The sequence below is a fragment of the Heteronotia binoei genome, chromosome 6 (assembly GCF_032191835.1).
Source record: "Heteronotia binoei isolate CCM8104 ecotype False Entrance Well chromosome 6, APGP_CSIRO_Hbin_v1, whole genome shotgun sequence".
Classification (NCBI taxonomy): domain Eukaryota; kingdom Metazoa; phylum Chordata; class Lepidosauria; order Squamata; family Gekkonidae; genus Heteronotia; species Heteronotia binoei.
Window position 1 is genome coordinate 81833486 of NC_083228.1, and position 21579 is coordinate 81855064.

Sequence of the window (21579 nt, forward strand, 5' to 3'; positions counted from 1 at the left end):
AGCCACACAACAACTTTGTGGCATTGAGGGTTATTATTAGCTCCATTTTCTGACAGGGACCTGGAGGCTAAATGACCTGCCTGCATCTCTCAGGAAGCCTGCAAGACAGCCTGGAATAAGACCTTAGGGTTCTGGCTCATTAATATTTCTTATAAACATACTGCCAACATCTATGTTGATTGACAGATAAGCAAAGCTGGCCATATCATGAGACTTCCATATATGGGGGCAAAATTGTGTGCAGTGGGTTTGGAATTGGAATTGCACACACTTGCATGTTATGTGTACATGCAGCAGGTTACTGCATTTCTACTGCTTTTTGTCACACTAGCATTAAGAAATAAAGTATAACAAATGATGGATGATGCCTCCAAGTTTTTTGCTTTCTTTGCGTTTGCACTCTAGGCACCTCTGTAGACCTTGCCATAATCGTGAGAAAGCCAAGGGCCTGGGCAAATATATTTGCCAGAAATGCCACTTGATAATTGATGAGCAGCCTCTAATGTTCAGGAATGACTCCTATCATCCGGATCACTTCAGCTGCACTCACTGTGGGTATGTCAACCATCTCCTGTCCCAGTTACAAATAAGGAACAAGTGAAAAGGGATAGAATGGGCAATTGTGCTGTTGCGTTCAAGGATGGGTAATCTTCAGACCAAATGTGCTGCCTTTAAGCAGACTGACAAACAGTTTGTTTTATATGTGAAAGATTAAAAAGTTGTTGAACCAGAAAACCAGACGAGCTGTAGTCATTGTGCTGAACTTCCATAAACTTCCCCTTACACAATAATTTTTCCCAGTGTGATCTATTTTGATAGAGCATAAAAACTGTTTTAAAGAAGTCTGTTGAGAAAATTCTCTTTTATTGAAACATAGCTAAGTAAGGTTTCCTTGAACACCATAGTTTATAATGGTTTAGATTTCCTCTCATTCCTAACAGAGCTTAATTATCTACTGTTTGAAACTCTATTACCCAGACTCAAACTACCATTATAAAATGACTTTACACAGTGTATTTCATAATGTTATTATTAGTCATGGAGTGGAGAGGTCAAGGTAAGGACCTTTGTTTTTAATATTTTGTCTTGAGACATTTATCCTTGTTTGGCTGGAGGCTCAGAAGAATACTGGGACTTAGTCATCAAGTAACTGTTAGCTTGTAGCAAAACATAATTAAGTTGTTCTCAAAGTTCCTTATGATTTTTTTGGGGGGGGGCGTGTTTGCAGGAAGGAACTGACAGCTGATGCCAGGGAGCTGAAGGGGGAGCTCTACTGCCTGCCATGCCATGATAAGATGGGCATACCTATCTGTGGAGCCTGTCGCAGGCCAATTGAGGGTCGAGTGGTCAATGCTCTAGGGAAGCAGTGGCATGTGGAGGTGAGAATGTTTCCATTGTGCTGCTTCCTGTGGAATGCATGTTGCAGCATGGCTGCTGATAGAGGCTGTTAGGTATCAGAACTAATGGCCAACAATTCCACTGTCAGTGTGAAGTTATAAGTGCATGTCAATGATTGAATGTACGCTTATTCATATCTCTAGTGTTCCTTATTCCAAATGAACTGGGACAGGAAACAATGTTTAGAAGTTATTAACAGTAATAACATAACTAGAAATGATCAACACAAAAAAGCCCCACCTGTCTAAGCTCATTGACTGTGATGAACTTAGAATTGTATCATTCTGCTTCGGATTGCTTTAATGGTGATAAAAGATTTAATGTTGCTACATTTTCTACTGGTTTGATCCAGGCTGTTTCCTGATCTAATGTTATCTCCAAAATAGACTCCAGGACCTAACATACTCCTTAATTTTACAGCATTTTGTTTGTGCCAAGTGTGAGAAGCCATTCTTAGGACACCGGCACTATGAGAAAAAAGGTCTGGCATACTGTGAGACTCACTATAACCAGGTAAAGTCTGCAAAATTTTGTATTATGTACATTTCTTTCTGATGAAGAGCTAGAAGAAAGTTGCCAGTGGAGAATTGTTCATTTGTCATCTGAAACAGTCTGAAAGGTATAAAAATATACAATATTACAGTCACTACATGAACTAATATATGCCCTTCTCAGACCAGCAGAAAGTAGAAAGTATAACAAAATATATTTGAGATACTGTAGGAACATCCTGTAGCCTCCAGATGAGTTCTTATAAAGAAGGAAACATTCTGTGATGTTAATTATTCATGCTTGAATATGTCTGGTGAAATAACTAATCTGAATACTGTAGCTAGATTTCTGCTTTCTCCATTGGGTTATTTGCCTGTCTTTCTTGAGCAAAACAGACACAGAGCAAGACATATTTAGAAAAATTCCAGAATCCTGTCTTATTGGATCAGTTATCTAGTTTTAAAAATGATTTTTTTTGTCTTGATATTTGTTTACTGATATAAAAGGGTGTGTATTGCCTCTGTGAAAGGTACCAGAATCAACCTTCAGTGACTAACAATTTAAATGTGATTGATAGAAAACAAGTGTGTAGATGTGTGAGACAAGATGAAATGTGTTGTAGCTTGGGGCATTATTGCATTGCATATAATTAATTAGTGCTGAAGATTCCACTAGTAAAAAGCCTCTCTCTCTCTCTCTCTCTCTCTCTCTCACTACAGCTCTTTGGAGATGTCTGTTATAACTGCAGTCATGTGATTGAGGGGGATGGTAAGTTTGGGACTGTTAGTGCAGCTGTTGCAGTCCTGCACGGACAAGGCATCAGTGATTCCTTTTACATTTGGCCACACTGACTCTGCAGTTTGATACTCTCCTTGTTTGATATTTCTCACTAGTGGTATCAGCTCTCAACAAAGCTTGGTGTGTGAACTGCTTCTCCTGTTCCACCTGCAACATCAAGCTCACACTGAAGTAAGTATCAACCCAAGAGGGTTACTGCAGAGACCATGGTGATACTGCATTGTGCTGAGAGGCAGCTGGCCAATGGAACTGATTCAAATTAGGGATGTTCTTGACTTATATATGTATGGAACAGGAGAAACTCCTGGCAATCTAAGGAAGCCAACTTTTATATAAGGGTTAATCAAAACTATCAAAACCATTGTTGAACACTGTCACTTCTTAATGGTATAGCAAGATCAGCATTAGGTATGCCTTCACCAGCAGGGTCTTTCATGTTTCTTTCTGGGGCAAGGAGGTCTGAACTGAATTTCTCCTTGTCTCAGAATGTTCATGCACTGCTGTTTATGCATTTTTCGATTGCAGTGTTCTTAGGTAAGTCAGACAGCAGCATACTGTTTCAAACATTAGGGTGAGAATCTTGCTTAAAAGTAGATCTTCTTGGGAGGCAGTAAAGGTAGGGTGGGGGTTGCAGGTATATCAGCTTCTATGGATATAAATGATCCCTGGGTCAATCCCAGATTCAGTCTTTGGTATCTCCAATTAAAGGGAATAGGTAGCAGGTGATATGAAAGACCTCTGTCTGAAACCTTGGAGACCAGTTGCCAGTCAGAATAGACAATACTGTGTTCAACAGACAAATACTTTGACTCAGCATCATGTGTTAAGCAGACTACTGTATAAGAACACAGACTGGCACACCTACTCACCACCAAATCAGCTTGGGTTGGTGTACACATCCAATAGAATGAGGTAGAAATGAGGTAGTACATTATGTTGACATAATGTAAACTGTTAAGAATGTGTGTTCAGATATTTCTGCTCCAAATGTATATCTGAAAAATACATTATTGGTATTTTCCAGATATAGTCAGGTGTCCAGATGGTATTTGGGATTCTCCAGGATGCTGGTGAAGGGGTCCTGAAAAGTTCAAGAAATATTCAGGAGTAACCAGGAATATAAGGAATCAGTGTTTTAAGATTCCGAGACCTATTTTTTCTTTAATTTTGCTGTGTGTCAGTGTTCTCTAGGCAGGGCTTGGTATCAGGTTGTCAGGATGCTTTGGTTTGGTTCTGTGCTTTGAAATTAGTTCTGTGGGTCTTGCAAGTTGCAACATTGTTTTCTTTGCTCAAGTTGGTTTGGGTTGGATTTGTGTGTTTGATGTTGGTTTGGATTCTCTGGTTTGATGTTGGCAGGGATTCTCTGATTTGGCACATTGGGCTTGTAACAGCTCTCCTTAACTCGGTTTGGCATAGATTTTCCGGTTTGGCATTTGTTGTGTTAAGCTTGCCAAATTGTCCTGTACTTCTGCTGGGATTCCCTGGTTCTACATTGATTCATGGGGGGTTTTGTGTATGCTTGCTTTTGGAGGCTTTTGGTCAGTGGCTGCTTTGCTTCATCTTGAGTGGTTACTGTTTGCCCTGGAGAAAGCTTGGAATTCCCCCCCTCCCCATAGGAAACAATGAAGAATAGCTGGGGCCACCTTATTCAGTACCCAATTCACTTGAAACTTGGGAGTTGTTTAGTAGACAGGTACCAGCAGTTCTGCTGCAACTTTGGTGGATTTTGCTTAAAAACAGTCCTTCCAGCCCCCTGAATAGATTATATGTAGGAAACAATGGAGCCAAATAGTTTAAGAATCCTGGAAGAGAAATGGATCCAAATACCAAACTGCTATTGGGACCTGAATAACAACTTTTTTCAGCTTCTTGATATCTGAAGTCCATCAGATGTCAATCAGTGGCTATTAGCCACAGCGTATTGTTGGAACTCTCTGTCTGGGGCAGTGATGCCCTGTATTCTTGGTGCTTGGTGGAGCAACAGTGGGAGGACTTCTAGACCAATTTCGCACTAGACCTTTTAATCCTGGTTTAGCCTTATCCCCAAACTGACATTCTGCAGTAGAATAATAGAATCAGAGAAACTAACTCTATGACTCTATAATTTTATGATTTTATTGTAGAATGTCAGCTTGAGGACAGGGCCAAACCAAAATTAAAGGTCTAGTGCGAAATTGGTCCTAGTGTCCTGGCCTCACTGATGGACCTCTTGATGGCATCTGGTTTTTTTGGCCACTGTGTGACACAGAGTGTTGAACTGGATGATCCAACATGGCTTCTCTTATGTTCTTATGAATCTATACCATTTCAAATGAGAGATCACATTTTTAAAGTTTCCCTGCATTAATTTCCTGTAATTAGAATATTAACACTTCATGAGAGACTAACCTAGAAATTTTTCTCTGATGTGTTGCTTTTTTAATTTGCAGGGAGTATTTACATGGGGAAGCATTAAAATACCTTCTCACACCTGCAGTCTGAAATGGTACCACCCATTCTGTACCATTTTTGACGTCTCATTTGGCTTCAGGTGTACATCTGGTCCAAAGGCAAGCTGAAATGAGTAGCTAAGAGCAGGTCTCATCATGAATAAGCGCCCTTGCTTGCCTTGTCAAGTGGCAATATTCTTGTGATGTCTACATACATGTGGAAAATGCAACACAGCCCAGGACCTTAACTTAGTATTGAATTATGTGGTTTATTCTTGCAGATTTGTTTTAAAAACATATTTTTATTCAAGATTACAGTCTTCCTGGAAAGCCGTTGTAGTTAATATTCTTTTTCTTCCAAGGTAATTGTCTTGGGACTCCTTTCTTATAAGGGTCTGTATCAGACAGACATGAGAGACAGAAGTGAGAAATGTTGCACCTAACATTGTCTGTCCAGGCAAGCAGTGGCTGTTTGAGCTTCCAGGAAGAGGGCTTTCTCAGCCTCAGTCTTGTAACTAGAGATGCTGAACACTAAACATGGAACCATCTTCTTTCATAGCATGTTCTCATGAAGATGGAAAGAATTTTTATTATAGACAATAGTTTTTTAAAAAAAACCCCACTGAAGTTATACATCACTTAAATATGTAATAATTTTGTCAATGAATTTTAATGACTATATATTTCTTTGAAAGGAATAAGTTTGTGGAATTTGACATGAAGCCAGTGTGCAAGAAATGCTATGAGAAATTCCCTTTGGAGCTGAAGAAACGACTGAAAAAGCTGTCTGAGCTGGCCACTAAGAAAACTCACTCTAAAGCTCTGGATTTAAACTCTGCTTAAACATTTCAGTGGTTTTTGCTGACTACAGTTATGTTAACCAACTGCAAAAGAAAACTGTAAGAATGGCTTAAAGGATACAAGGCAAGCAAATACCTACCAGTAATATATTGCACCCTGTAATTTTTTCACATTTGAAGTATAATGTGGACACTGTGCTCTCCTTAGCAGCTGGAAGAGTTTGTACTAGCCTTTGTACAAAGTTATGTCTTAAGCTTTGCACCATTTGTCTCTTGTTTTTAATTGAGGTTCAGGTTCAAAATATTAGTTTCCTCCTCCTCTTATTTTTCCTTTCAGCCAAGAAAAATCAAGAGCAGCTTGAGCAAAATTGAGTCAGAGCAGTAAAAGGGTGGACTGAAAAAGGTATCCAGTCACCTTTCTCAAGCTGTTTTTCTTCTCACAGGGGAAAAAATACAGGATAATGTGTAGTGTTTTTCACCTGTAGGTAAAAAGCAGCTTGGGGCAAGTGGCTTAAACTGAAAATTGGATGTAGAAGGATTAACCAGCCTTTCTCTTTCCACCTTTCATTCACCAACTTTCAACTTGCCCTGGCTATTTAAAACAAACACAGAAGAAATTAATATAGAGCTCCATGCAACCATAGCTGGTTCCTTTTTATCTTAAAAATTGCGGGTGACTAATGCATAGGGCCAATGAGACTAAGTAGTAATTTCCTTAGAACATTTACAAATTAATTTATTAGAATTTTTATATTGTTCAAAACAAATTTACATTATTGACTGTTTCTACTTACTATAGCAGCTTAGCTGCTGATGATTACTTTTTTATACTAATGAAATGTCAGCTGCTGGAAAAATTAATGATGTTTAATCTTCCCTCCTCTGCTTTCTCAAATATATGAACCAGGAACAGAGGATCTGAATGGACCAAAGAAATTACCAGAAAACCTATAATTTTAGACAGAGGGAGTGAGTTATGTGATTTTTTTTTGAGCCTGCGTTTATAGTATTTGTGGGGAGAGTTGTTTTTAAGCTTTTACACATTTGCTCCTAGTTCTGCTTCTTCACTTATATTGTGGGCATCAGTGAGTGTTCTAATATGAACAAGGGATTAAGAAAATCTCTGGGATGATTTACCTTACAACTCACCTTCATTTTAGTGTTGGCTATAATGTGATCCTGCTTAGCTGCTCTAGAGCTAGAACTATGTGCTACCTTAGCAAATCCCAAACCCTAGGAAAGGTATGCTTACTTTGACTGCCCCCATTCCATAACAAGACCTCCCCCTTCCTCAGCCAATTTCCCATAAATTGGACATTTACCATCTGAGGCAGGACTGGGAGGGAGATTGTTGAAGGAAAAAGCAGTAAGTGGATGACTGATTTTTCCACCCAGTGATTTTTTTTTCAAATGTCTAGCATTACTAGGCAAACTGCCTTTAAAAAAGTAAAGGTAGTCTCCTGTGCAAGCACCAGTCGTTTTCGACTCAGGGGTGATGTTGCTTTCACAATATTTTCACGGCAGATTTTTTACGGGCTGGTTTGCCATTGCCTTCCCCAGTCATCTACACTTTCTTCCCAGCAAGCTGGGGACTCATTTTACCAACCTTGGAAGGATGGAAGGCTGAGTCAACCTGGAGCTGGCTACCTGAACCAGCTTCCGCTGGGATCGAACTCAGGTCATGAGCAGAAGGCTCTGACTGCAGTACTGCAGCTTTACCTCTGCACCACGGGGCTCTCTAAACCGCCTTTAGGAAGCTCTTATTTGCTAATTTGTGTGTAGTTTCAGCCCAAGTGGCATTGTTGTTACCAATTTCTGTGATAGTCAAACTGAACTATTTACATTCCTATGGTAGAAAGAAATAGGAGGAAAAACCAGCTACTATGTAATTGTAGTTTAAAGCATGATTTTGCCTTCACTGATACCTTTGCTATAGCAACTGAGCATTTCGCGCTGTATTGTGTTTCACAGGAAGATCCATTTTTATATGTTCCTTAGCATTTAGGCTATGGCAGCACATCTAATAGCACAAGTTGATTGTTTTTCTTGAGAATAATCTTTTGAATAGAAACACAAGGAGTAGCATACATTCCTGGGTATGTCAGGATATGCTCACTGATTTCACTGTCCTCGTTCAGAACTCTCTGTGTGCTCTGATCAACACATGGAACTTTTGTGCATTTGTGCTGTCATATTAATTTCATTTCAGTTGGGAGAACATTATGCGTATTTGTTAATTCCGTTGAAAGGAATGGGGCAGTGCTGGTGGGTGGGGAAGCTTTGTAGTAGTGCCCTAAAGCACTGGTGGATGCAACTTTCTACAGTGCAGCTGAAAGAACAAAGCACAAACACTTTTGTCCAGAATCCAAGGCTCAGTTCATGTTGAGTCTTCCATTCTTGGAAAATGTGAAGTGTACCTGTATCCTCTTCTGACAAACACAGCTCTTGTTCTGTGATCCAGTTTTATGTGAAAAACTGGTATTAATAATTAGTTAAACCAGACAGTGGATGGGCAATGCATCTTATTGAGCATCTCTTATTAAGTAATTAATGTGGGCAAACAACATACACACACAGATTTATGCCTGATATTCCAGAAAGTGATACTCATCTGCTTAACTGGATTTGGGTGTTTGCCACCAGACACTGGGATGCTTATGTCCTGCCTCACAACCCTGCCCTTCCCAGGGTGGCAAAGGCAGCCCCCTCCTACAGGTGTCGGTGGGGACTGCTGTCAGGAGAGCCATGTTGCTTGAGCAATTTTAATGTGGTGATATGTGGAATCACTGATTTTATGGTACCCTTCTTCCCTCATAACACTATACAAAGACTGGGTTCCACTTCAGACAGATTTTTCAAGCCAGCTGTAATATTTTATGAATTATGAGCTATGTTTTCAAAATAAAATAACGTACTGGGGAACTGCTGCAATAAACTATGATCAATTATTTCCTATTATAAAGAGGGTAATCTTTGAAATTTTGTATCTCATTCTGGCTTCTGTGGAATTGCAAAAGAGTAAATGGCTTGATAATTACAGTCCCGCTCTGCACAGTTTACTAATGTGAAGACTCAAACCCCTTAAAGTGCCTTCTACTGGACTTTTGTTTGCTCAGGTCTTGCAACACTATGTTAACAGTATCTTCCAAATACATAATCTCTTTGTTTGTGGGGGGGGACCCTGATAGATATACTGGAAATTAATTTTCCTTCCATGTCCCATTTCTGGAAAGAGTAAGTGGTAAACCACTACTCTTGGTCAGCTTGGCAAAAAGACCAATAGACTGGAGCCTAATCAGGTGGTGAGGCTTTGTGGACAATGAATTCAGTTATTTTGGGGATGGAGGTAAACTCAGAGATCAGTAAATGTTCATCGAAGAGGGGAGGGAACACCTCATTGTAAAGAAACCTTACCACTGTGACACAGAAAGTTAGCATGAATATGCATTAGAATATTGTATGTTGGAAATGGAACATGTTTGCATTGGAATATATGTTCCAATAAAATGTTGCTGTAGCTAGAGCCACTTATTGGTAAATTCTGATTAGTTTCATAACATCAACATGTTCAATATTGGCAGGAAATCGTGTAAGAGAAAGAAATCACATTAATAATGGTGCTGGAGGCCTGATTGGGAAACCATGGTTATGAATGTATGAGAAACAATGCAGAGAGTGGGAGGAAGGATTTTTTTGAGTGCTTTCTTTCCCCTCTTGAAGGCATGCCTTTTTTCCCTTTTAAAATGGTTGAGGTGGGTGGGAATTTAAGTGCAGCTCTGACCATAAAAACTGTTGCATCATAAAAGAAATTAAAAGCAATCTCTCAGTGTCAAAAAGAGTAGGTAAATGGCAAGTCAAATTAATATTGTTATCCTTTCACTGCATTGCACTAAATGTGGAATTATTTGCTTACAATATACTGTTAAACTATACAAGTTTAGTGTTAATGTCTTTTATGGATATACGCATCACTTAAGCTCATAGGTTACCCGTGAAAATATCAAATACTTCCAGGAAGCATTATCTTTCTAATTGCAAATCACTAACCTTTGCAATATAATTGCACTTTCTGTTATCAAGGGGGTAAGGTGCTAGAGTTGCCAAATATTGCCACATGGCTAAACCATACTGAAAATGCTTAGCTGTGAGCATAAAAGCATCTTAATGTATAAAAGAAACTGACTTATTTCATATGAAGTCACAGTAAACCATCAATATATGGTGTGCCTTTCTTTTTACTTATGGAAGTTGCTTGAAGTGCTTTGCTTTTGGAGCTTATGATGACACCCAGTTAAATTAACATATTACATTATTTCATTTTCATGTGTGTTTTTCAAATGACAGTTCACTGCCATGTATCTGTAAATTCTTCACAGTAAAGCTTGTTTTAAAAGTTGCAATGTTGAATTGCTTTTTTCTGTATTTGAATTACTTGTAAATTGCAGTTCCAACTGTTTTTTTCAGGAATAAATTACACTGGATATGTGCTGCTATGATGCAACTTCCTAAGTTAAATTTGTTTTATCTGTAATATTCAGGAGTCAACTCCATGTTTTATTATAGTTCTAGGGCTCCAGAATCTGGTGCATTTGCAGATCAGTCTTTATTGTTTTTCTACAAGCTTGTGCAAGGCATGCTGCTGTGAAGGACTTTGGTAAACCTCTCTTACATCGTGTTCCGAATATTTATCTTTAAAAAAGTCTATGCCACCGTTCTATTCAAATAGTGTCCCCAAAGTGTTTATCTGAGAAGACGCTCAGCATATTCCTGAGTGACAGCATCTTACTGTAACATTTGATTGATTCATTCACCCCATTTATAAACCACCCTCACCTGGAGGGCTCAGGGTGGTGTACAACATATGCCAGTACATCAATATATTTAAATAATTAACAGTAAAAACTGTTAAAACAGTATAATACAACATAGAAACTCATCCAAGGCATTTGATATCAGTTTTAGCTTCCTCATGGGGGGAAGGGTGAGAGATAGAGGCCAGGCTAGATGGTAAATTTACAGAGAAGGAAGGAAGGAAGGTTATCTTGTCTCCTCACTGCTGCTCTTATGGCTTTTTGTCTGTGGGTTCCTGAAGCCAGCAATAACATCTCAGGGGGCTATGGGGACTGCTGGGAGGACAGCAAAACAAGGAAAAAATTGTCATAGATACACACAACAAATTGCTAAGATACATTTAACTGGTAAAAATGTATATTTTCACAGAATATGTGCAGGGATTTGTTGCAGTAAACACTTTATAGCAGGGGTGGCCAACGGTAGCTCTCCAGATGTTTTTTGCCTGCAACTCCCATTGGCCATGCTGGCTGGGGCTGATGGGAGTTGTAGGCAAAAAACATCTGGAGAGCTACGGTTGGCCACCCCTGCTTTATAGGGAAAAATGTATAATTACCTTTGAAGAGGTCTGAATAATTACCATTGAAGAGTAAAGGTATTTGACATGGTGACTTAGATCAGACTATTGTTTCCACTGGTTCAGAGGCTTTTGCCTGCAGAATAAAGTTTTCCTGCCTTCCCCTTCTTATGGCAACCCAAAATACACCAACAGTGGATTGCTGTGTGCATATGTGTGTGTGGTGGGAATTGTCCTAGTTTTTAGATGGAAGCTCTTGTACCTGTGGAAGCTTTAGGCTTGATCCAGCCTGGTAGTTTGCAGTTTTTTAAAATCACATTTATTCATTTACATATTCTTTCATTCGTTTATTCTAAGCCTGGAATGGTCAAGAAGGTACAGCAGCCCCTCAGATCATTTGGCTGGCCCTGATGGAACATCTGAGGTTTCAGTCATAAAATATTTCCCAACAATGTATAAAAAAAATCAAAGACAGTTTTATGTTATACGAAACAGAGGTATTCTAGACTATAACATTGCATCTGTTTTTTGCATTCTATGTGGAACATGTAAATACACATATTCATCAGTAACATAAAGCCTGGGTGTACTTGCTCCATAGCTGTGAAACTTGTGAGATGTCTCTTGATTCCCTGATGCCCAGAAATGGTCACAAACTGCAAATATGCAGTTTGGTTTGTGGTTTGTAGTGTGCCTGGTTTGCAAACCACGATCCATCACAAACCAGTTCAGTTCATAACAGAGTAGAATGCCGTCCCCCCTGCATGCTAGAGACACCAGTGCCCTCCAAGTCCCCTTCCCACTGATTTGAAGTTCAGTAAACATTAAGATTGAGTGGAGTCAGTCTGTCTGGAAATGTATCAGTTCTCAAACTGGAATGAACCTCCACCAGCAGCTTGAAAGTTCTTTAAGTTTGTTGAGCTGTTATGAACTTCACTTCATAAACCACGAACTGGCCAAAATTCATTATGTACTTTAGTTTGTGAGCAGGTTCATACCCATCCCTGCTGATGGCCAACCAGCTGTGCACTGTGTCTTAGTTTATATCCCAAAATATACTTCAGCCCGCCAAGAATACAAAACTTGGCCATACTGCTTTATAGAAAATAGAATGGTTTCTTTTATCAAGTAGGAATGGAGTCACAACTGCTGTTGGTATCTTGACATATAGTAAGGATTTATTTGTGCCAGACTGCAACATTTATGCTAATCTAAGATTGTGGCTTTAAGGTTTTTCAGTTTATTGATTTATACTTTTAGTACAGTGTATACTTCTGGAAGGAAGTTAACAGCAGCACTCTGACCATTCTGCATTTTTTAAAGTGTTAATAGTTTTGATGTTATTAGTATTAGTACCATTAAGACAGCAAGCCGAATTTAAGAATTCAGGAATATACCACATTCATAGTCACCTGGATCCAATTAGTTTCAAACATTCCACTGCCAGCAGTGGCTGCTAAATGCAGAATAGCTGGCTGCTGGATTGCAAGAGGTCAAGGATTCTGAAAACTGTGGCAACTCATATAGCTGTGCAGAGACAGTGACACTAATCTCCCATCAAACACACATGCAAAAAGCCTGTTTGCAAGAACTTCACACCCTCTTCTAGGGACAACAGATAACTACTTTGGCAGATAACAGATGGGAAACTAATAGAGTTGGTTTTCTATAGCTGCTGAAAAGTCCCTAATGGAATCGCATGTAAATACACTACAGCATATGAAGTATCTGAGGCCATCTTTCCTTTTACAGTGAAATATAGCTTTCTAGTTTTTATTTATAGGAACATTTTATTATAAGAAGGATCTTGTTAACTAAAAAGTTTGTGACAAAGATAAAACCCATATACTGAGTAGATTCAAAACCTGCTGAATTGCTGAAATTATCAGACACAAAGCAAGCAGGGGAAATGTCAAATGTGTGTGTGTGTAAAGGTAGTCCCTATGCAAACACCAGTTGTTTCTGACTGTGGGGTAACATCACATCATGACATTTTCATGGCAGACTTTTTACTGGGGGGTTTGCCATTGCCTTCCCCAGTCAACTACATTTTACCCTCCAGCAAGCTGCATACCCATTTTACTGACCTCAGAAGGACCTTGTGCCGGCTACATGAACCCAGCTTCCGCAGAGCTTATGAGCAGAGCTTGGACTGCAGTACTGCAGCTTACTACTCTGCACCACAGGGTGTGAATATCTTCTCTGCATATATAAGCAGTTCTGTTAACTGCTATTGTTTTGTCTCTGATTAAATATAAAAGACTTAAGAAAATTACACTTCAAAGGATGCTTTTTCTTTAGAGAAGATATTCACACTTTATATAAGTGTGAAACTCCAGCAGAGAGGCACACATTTGGGGCCAGTTGTCTTGCTAGCCAGTTTCAAGGTGGGAAAGACAAGCTGGTAGACAAATGTACACTATTAGGTGGTGCAGAAACACTTTTGTAAACTTCAGTAAGCATATGCTAAGGCAATGTTCACAGGGAAGCCGGAAGCCTGACTTTGGGGAGTCTGCTTCTTTTCAATGTGGTTCCTCTGCAAATAAAAGGTAGCAAACCACCCTTTTTTGCTGCAGATTGGAGAGGTTCATACTGATAGAGAAGAGCAAGATGTACTTCTTACCTACTGAGGCAGTAGGGTGCATGTAAAGTTAGTAAGCCAGGATGGTATGGGTTCAAGTGCCAGACTAGGATGGCCAAGACCTGGGTTCAAATAGTCAGTAATGAAGCTTATAACATGACTTTGGACTTTGTTTCACCCTATGACATGGAGTTTATGTTAGGATAAAATACAGGAAGGGAAAACACTGTACATTTTGTAGGAGACAGATGAACCACAATAGGCTGTCATCCAGGAATGGAGAATACCATTATTGAACCCCCCTCACTCCAAGAGGCTGCTTTGGAATACAAGCCAGCTATGTTGAAATCCTTGAATTGGTACATCAAGCCAAGAGTGATTACACTGTGCAGTCAGCATAAATACACACGAGGCTGTGCTGCTTCAGCAGCATAATATGCCATTAGAGCTGACAGATGCAAACTTATTTCTTCTAGGCTATGACTGGTAATTTGGCAAAGCTGTGAAAGAGAAACTGTTGTCACTGTCATTCTCAGGCAGGAACACTGAAATTTTTCTGTTTGTTAACAGCATTCATTAACAGGTGTACATATGATGTCAACAAGTCATCCATTTTGTATCCCTAGAGGAAAAATAAAATACATATAACTATCACTCTGGGAAAGGGTTGCACAGATACAAGACAGCTTGGCAGCTCATGGAACAGTTCCTTACCACCAACTGTCCTGGCAAGCAGTCAACCTACTAATTTATTCGTCATAATAAAACATCCAGTTTCCCAAACTCACCTGTGCACTTATGTACTAATCTATCCCTTACTTGCCAGTTTCTCAGTTGCAATGATGTTCTCCTTTCCTCTCTCCTTGTCTACAATGCATCCAGGGCAAGGTGGGGAAATATAAACATCCCCTTCTAGATGATCTGGGATAAGAAAAGTCTTGACCCAAGAATGGCCAAGGAAAAATGGAGGGCAGGAACTGACATTGCAGAACTTTCTCTCACACATTCCAAAGAACTACTAACCAGATTTTTTTTGTCTGCTTGCAAGAATTGCTTTGAATGACTTCATTTGTTACTCCCACAGAGAAGCAAGTTCAGTTAAAAGTTAGACATGACTTTCTTGGGAACAGTTTCCCAAGGGCATACTTTCTTCCACAAAAAAACTGCAGTTAAAGCTACTTTTTTTTAAGCAAATGAAAGTGGCAAGAAGAACATTTTGGGCACTGTTCTTGCACAGAATTGTACCTAGAGGTGCATAGAGCCCCTCTGTGGTACAGCAGCTAAAGTTCAGTTGAAAACTGCCTCACACCAAGTAAGCACCCTCCTCCTGCTCCCTGGCCATACAGCATTAGAAGGCTTGAAACATATTTTCCTGAAAAGATAAGCAGACTTCAATAAGGGGGGAGACAGGTGAAATCTTATTGGAGCTTTCATGCCTTGGAAGAAGATCACAATCCTCCTGATCCCCTTGAGGGAAAAATCCCTTTTAGAAAGCAGGTTCGATGTTTACAAATCACTCCGTGCAGAGGAAGTTGGCCATACCATGGGCACTACTGCATCTCTGGCTGAAGCCATTTTAGTAGCAATTCCCATGCACACAGCAACACATTTATCCTCTGCCAATTTTACACAAGTAACTGCTGCATGATGGTCAAGTGTTACTTTCACAGTACAGCTGTTGGCTGCTCTCTGGGGATCAATTTGTAAATGTCTGAGATCACCCTCTGAGGATCATCTTCAATGAATAGTCTTAACCACATCTGAAATCACGTTATTCTTACCAATGATGTTTCACAAAGAAGCCGACTACCTCGTATCAGGTTCCCTATGGTCATATGGAAATATGTGCTGCCACTGCTCCAGTTGGAGATTTTATTGAAGGGGTGAACTGTCAAGATCTCCTGCAAGTCAACGTAAGCATCACATTTTCTGAATGAAAAGACCTTTATTGCACAAAACAGACAACACCAGGGGCCAATTTATACCTTTCTATACAGCTTGTGAATTTCCAGAAGACAGTTCAGTGCAGACACTAATTGGGATTAGCCTTCTCTCCATCACATATAGCCATTGGTTTAAATGGAACTGTTTTTAGTAAGGATTGCCTGAGACTCCCTTAGGTCCAGCTCTCCTCGTCCTTGAATGTTATCACATGTCATCTCTTTTCCAAAATGTATTTGAACTCTGACTGGGGGAAGTTTATTCTGGAACAAATTTTTGTTAATATTTAAGGTGCCTCTGGACTTCTGCTTTATTTTGTTATCTCTTAGCCAAGCTTTTACTGATTTGCCGTCTGACAACTTATCATCCTACCAGGAAGCTGGTACATGATGGTATTCATTTTGCAAGATGCTTTTCCCTGAGCACACAGATTTCATGCTTATCACTTTTTAATATAATTGCTTTTAATTTTTCTGATGATTATATTATTTGCAACACCAAATAGAGAAATGGCTGAAATCAGAACAAGCTGCTTTGGCCATTATGAAGACTATCAGCAACAGAAGCAGAACTGTTGCAAGTCAGGGTGATGGTGGCATCTCTTTATGTTTTTACTCTAAGGAACTTTTTACTGACCTTACTAGCATACATCAGGTTATGTGGGTGTTTTCCAGAGGCCTTGCAGCAAAAATGAACTCTTACCTTAGTCTTTGGATGTATTAAAGATACTCCTTGCTTGTTGATAGCAATCAAGACAATGTCTGGAAAACCTGGTTCTGAGGTTTGCTAGAGAAGAGAAACAAAAAAAGGGGTGGCTACTGGTAAGGAGCTATTTCTGAACACAGACATTCTCAATATCCACTAACTGTCATTCACCTCATATTAGTGCTACTTGTTATTTACACACTAAAATCTACCCTTTCTAAAATTAAAACTGACAGATAAAGCAGTGCTTAAATGCCCCTTCCCACCTGCCTTCTCTTTACTCCAAATGCCTTTGGTATCCACAGGGTTTAAAATGTACATTTGCCTTCATAAACAGGCTTGAGACCCTGCATGAGGGAAAAGTAACATAAGAGGAGTCATCTGGATCATGAAAACGGTTGTCCACAAGAGACTGAAGTGTTCTTCTCCAATTGCCTCCTGAATCAGATTTTCATAAGGTGTGGGGGAAAGATCTATCATGTCACAGGGTTGTAAGTAACACATAGTATAATGTAACACATACACAGCCTTATCTAGATTCCCTTCTGTACTGAGTTTTTTTTAATTAACAATTTTTATAAATAATGAAGTGGATCAGGTAGTCTTTCTCTATCCTACTAGACCTTCTTCCAACAGATGAACCACTCAAGGTAAAAGAAGCCTTCAAACTTAAGCCAAAAGGAAAGGTGGGGTATATATCTAAATAAATAAATTTTGCTCAGCAAAGTGTTATGATGGAGTAGGAGCCACTCTGTTAACAGCAGCAATAATATCACAGTATATGAAAAACACAAACAGAACAATAAAGGACAAGTAATGACAATAACAATCCATTTGTTTATACACTATTCTACATCAGCGAACTGTAAGCAGAAAGGCAGATAGTGACACAGAATATGGTACCTGATTCTGGAATTTAGCAAGAACAGAGGATGCCAAATCAGAATTGATCATAAGAATGAAATGGCATTTTACCAAAGAGGATAAACAAGCTTAGAAGAAACATCAAGGTGAAAGGCGCTTCCATTCTGTAGAAAGTTTTAAATATGGTGGCTGCCAGAAAATGTGAAAATTTTGAAACTTACCTTCACTTCAAAGAAGGCTGAGCCAAATGTTGGCCAATGACAGATGTACTTCAAGAAGGCAATTTTGGCCTCTTCCTCAGTTTCCTGTTCATGTTTAACGCAGGCAGAAATAATGCTCTGTATAAAACATAAACATGTGAGTCAAAACCGTAGGCAGCTTATCTCTGGTCATCGTTTTGGATTTGCTGATTGAGCAAGTTCCCTAGTATTTGCTGAGGCACTTCCCCATCCTCAGATTCAAACAAATCTGGGAGCAGCCATCCCATTATCCCTGTTTTTGCTTCCTTTCCTGTCCCCCCACTTATTCTCTCACTCTCTCTCACCATCACTATTTTTCTTGTTCTCCCCCCCACACACTTCCTGTCCACACTTTTTCTCTCTTTCTACCCCCAATACCTGTCAGTCTTTTGTCCCCAACAGCTGCTGTCACTGATTCTCTCTTTTGCTGTCTTTCTCTCTCTCCCTAGTTCATACAGTAACACTTCCTCCCTAGTTCATACAGTTACAATTCTTTCACTCTCTCTCCCTCCCTGACTACAGTAGTTCCCCGCCCCCCCCCCCCAACCTGGAGTGTTGCTGTCAGAGAAGTAGTAAATGTGGGCCTAGGTGTCACAACAATTCTGTTCTTTTCAACTCCCCAGACCACCTGTCTGGCAGCTTACGTCTCTCCCCCATCCCATCATTAACATGACACTTGGCTGTTTCTCCCCTCCCATCGCCCATGTGGTGCTCACCTGCCTTCCCCCCTCCTCTTTTGGCAGTTCCTACTTCCTGCTTTGCTCCTGCAATCTCTGCATCCCACAACACTGCTAGTTGTGTTGTCTGTACTTGCACTCTTTTTTTTTTTGGGGGGGGGGTGTTTAAACTCTCCATTGATTTTTAAAAAAGTTTTCAGATTTTTCTGCACACCCGGGGGGGGGGTCCCCCAAGTTCAAAGAAACATCTGTTTTCAGTTAGTGTGGCCCATATCCACATATTTAAGTACCCACAGATTGGGGTACGCTTGACAATTAAAAATATGATAAAGGAGGGAATGTTAAGAGTACAACAGTGACAGAACAGTCCTACTCTGGCCTGCTGGCCCTGTTTCATCCTGCCCTCTTGGATTTTCTCAACACCTGGAGGGGCTTTTCTCCTTCTCAGTTTAACTGCTGCTACCACCTGACCTTTGTAGGAATTACCTACTGGGAGAGTCAGGACTCCCAGTTTCCCTTCCATGTTCCAAGGCCTTGCCTCTGTGCCTCCCGCTAGTCATCAGGGACAGCTTGCTGCCTTATGCACCACTAGGGTCAGGGCCGGCGTGTGGGAGTAGGCGGGGTAGGTGGTGACCTGGGGTGCTACCCCGCCTGGGGGTGCCACCAGGCACCCCCTTACCCACGCAGAGCACTCCTACGACCCTGCCTTGAAGGCAGGATCAGAGGAGCGCTTTCCTCCTGCAGTAAATTCAGCGTAGGCTTCCCAATCCCCAGGTCCCAGTGGGGGATCCCTAGGCTTCCCAACCCTCCCGCCCTGGCGGGGGACCCCAGGATTTCCACCCTCTTCCCCCGCTCCCCCAAACAATGGAAGCGGGTGGAGAAGGGGGAAACGGCGCCGAGCCGCCCGATCCTGGAGCTGGCGAGGCCGCCGCGCCGCTGCCGCCTCCTCCCCGCCCACCGCAGTTGCTCCTCCGAGATGGGCCCAGGCTGAGCTCATCTCGGAGGAGCAGCCAAGAGGCGGCAGCAGCGAATCCGGGCCCTTCTAGGACCTGGACTTGTGGCTCGCCACGCTCCTGGCCCGCCTCCACCCCCACCTCTGCTTCCATCCCAGAGGCGGAGCGGGCGAGGCCGCCCCGCCGCTGCCGCCTCTTCTCTGCTCGCCGTGGCTGCTCCTCCGAGATGGGCTCAGGCTGAGCCCATCTCAGAGGAGCAGCCACGGCGAGTGGAGAAGATGCGGCAGCTGCGGGGCGGCTCGCCACGCTCCCCCGCACCATTTTCCCCCTCCCCCTAGCTCCACCCCAGTGTCTCCTGGCTCCACCCCCAAAGTCTCCTGGCTCCACCCCCAAAGTCCCCAGATATTTCTGGGGTTAGACTTGGCAACCCTAGGGATCCCCCGGTTTAACAGGCGTCTCCCCACCCCCAGCCAGCTGGCCAGTGGGGGAAGCCCCGCCCCCACAGTCACCATGTACTTCTAGAACTCCGGCAGGTTTAGAAACCTGCAAACAGGTCCATTTTTAAAATGTGTGCCTTTAAAGTTGAGCAGGAAGCAGAAAACAGGAAGCACTTCATGGGGAAGGGTTAGCAGCAGTTTTGTCAGAGCACAGACCCTCCGTTTGTTTTGCTTTCGTTTTCAGAGCAAGTAAAGTTGTGGAGGAACCAGACCCAGTAAGTGTGTGTGTGAAAGAGAGGGGGGGAGGGGGCAGGGGATTCCCCGGTTTGGAGGCCCTCCCCCTGCTTTAGAAAGTGGGGGGGGGGAGGGAAATGTCTACTGGGCACTCTATTATTTCCTATGGAGAACGATTCCCATAGGGAATAATGAGGAATTGATCCGCGGGTATCTGGGGCTCTGGGGGGGGGGATGTTCTTTATTTATTTATTTATTTATTTATTTATTTTATTCGATTTATATCCCGCCCTCCCCACCGAGGCGGGCTCAGGGCAGCTTACAACAGAAAAAAGCTAACGAAGATCAATTTAAATACATTAATAATTATACAATAAAATACATAAAAACCTAAAAATACATAAAACTCACATTGATATGCACTATGCTACGTTTCCTTAAGTCAGTCTTTCAATTTTTCCAGTATTCAATAATCTGATGTTCGAGATTTAATATTCAGGCACTCCGATCACAATTAATTATATGCCAACCGGAAGAGGGTTGTTTTACAGGCCCTGCGGAACTGTTCAAGGTTCTGCAGGGGCCTCACCTCCTCTGGGAGCTGATTCCACCAACAGGGAGCTACCTTTGAGGTAGAGGCACTAAATTTGCAGCACAGCATCTGATGCCTTTCCTCAAAACACCCTCCCAAAGAAGGTGCCCATATCCTTCATTATTTCTAATGGAGGGAAGGCATTGAAAAGGTGTGCAGTCCCTTTCAATGTGATGGCCAGAACTCCCTTTGGAATTCAATTGTACTTGTTCCAACCTTGCTCATGACAATGCAATTCCTCTGTCCCTCCCTCTATACATACTGTATCTGATGTTAAATATAAGTCGAGCTCTTTAGCCTAGAAAGTTACCAGAAGTTTACAGGATTACCATTACTTTCAAGCCTCCTTCATGCCAGCACATGGCAATGGCCACCTCATCCAGACATCAGTTAAGAGTTCTGTCTGCTTTGACCAAGAGACCTTCTCTCCTTGCTCCAAGGGGTTCCATCCTTTCTCTTTCCCCACTCACTGACCAAGTCAGGCTGGGTCAAAGAAGCTTTTCCTGAAGTCTCCAGATGTTTCCTCCTGAAGTCCTTCTAGTACTTAATATCTGCAGATCTAATTATTTTCTCAAAATGGGTCAATAAATACCCTCATACATTAGCTCAGTGGCAATCAAAACTCTGGGAGTATTTTATAATGAGCAAGCTATCATATAAGGCTTCAAATACCCCAATAGATCAATATGAATCTAAAATAATTGCAATATGGTTCTATTAAGTTATATGGCTGAAGATGACATTATACCAGAGAATCCTTACTACAAATCTATGATACACTTTTAAGCAACTGATGTAAACTACATTTAGAGAATTAAAGTATTGTTGAAATGTCTAAGAAAGCAACCAACTGTTGTATTAGAAATAACTTTGTTAATGTTAGCAATGTTAAATTCCGTGCATTTTAAATTTAAAAAAAAAAATACCTCCGAAACTATGTTCCCTGATGTGGGGTGGGAGAACGTGACCATCCTATTGTCTAGCCCTATTAGCATTTGTATGAAGGTGGGCTGAGTTAAGTCTAGAAAGCAGTGGAGCTGGCTTCCACCCTTTCCTGTCTGTTCTCTGCCC

At 41.2% G+C, this 21579-nt stretch overlaps 2 protein-coding genes across 3 annotated transcripts in view; one reads left to right on the forward strand and one right to left on the reverse strand.

Annotated features, from left to right (window-relative positions):
- The window catches only part of LIMS2 (LIM zinc finger domain containing 2), a 37264-nt gene extending 31048 nt beyond the window's left edge, over positions 1-6216 (forward strand). For both annotated transcript variants that reach the window (XM_060241928.1, XM_060241927.1), the window contains exons 5-10: positions 406-555; positions 1229-1379; positions 1819-1911; positions 2610-2658; positions 2784-2859; positions 5813-6216. In XM_060241928.1, coding sequence (XP_060097911.1) covers positions 406-555; positions 1229-1379; positions 1819-1911; positions 2610-2658; positions 2784-2859; positions 5813-5960 — 667 coding nt within the window. In that variant the 3' untranslated portion in view covers positions 5961-6216. The remainder of the gene's footprint in view (positions 1-405; positions 556-1228; positions 1380-1818; positions 1912-2609; positions 2659-2783; positions 2860-5812) is intronic.
- Positions 6217-14051: 7835 nt separating this feature from the next.
- The window catches only part of MYO7B (myosin VIIB), a 93086-nt gene continuing 85558 nt past the window's right edge, over positions 14052-21579 (reverse strand). Inside the window, exons 44-47 of the mRNA XM_060242684.1 lie at positions 17598-17714; positions 16510-16593; positions 15648-15767; positions 14052-14488 (exon numbers count right to left, since the gene is read on the reverse strand). Of these exons, the coding sequence (XP_060098667.1) occupies positions 14399-14488; positions 15648-15767; positions 16510-16593; positions 17598-17714 (411 nt within the window). The 3' untranslated portion in view covers positions 14052-14398. The remainder of the gene's footprint in view (positions 14489-15647; positions 15768-16509; positions 16594-17597; positions 17715-21579) is intronic.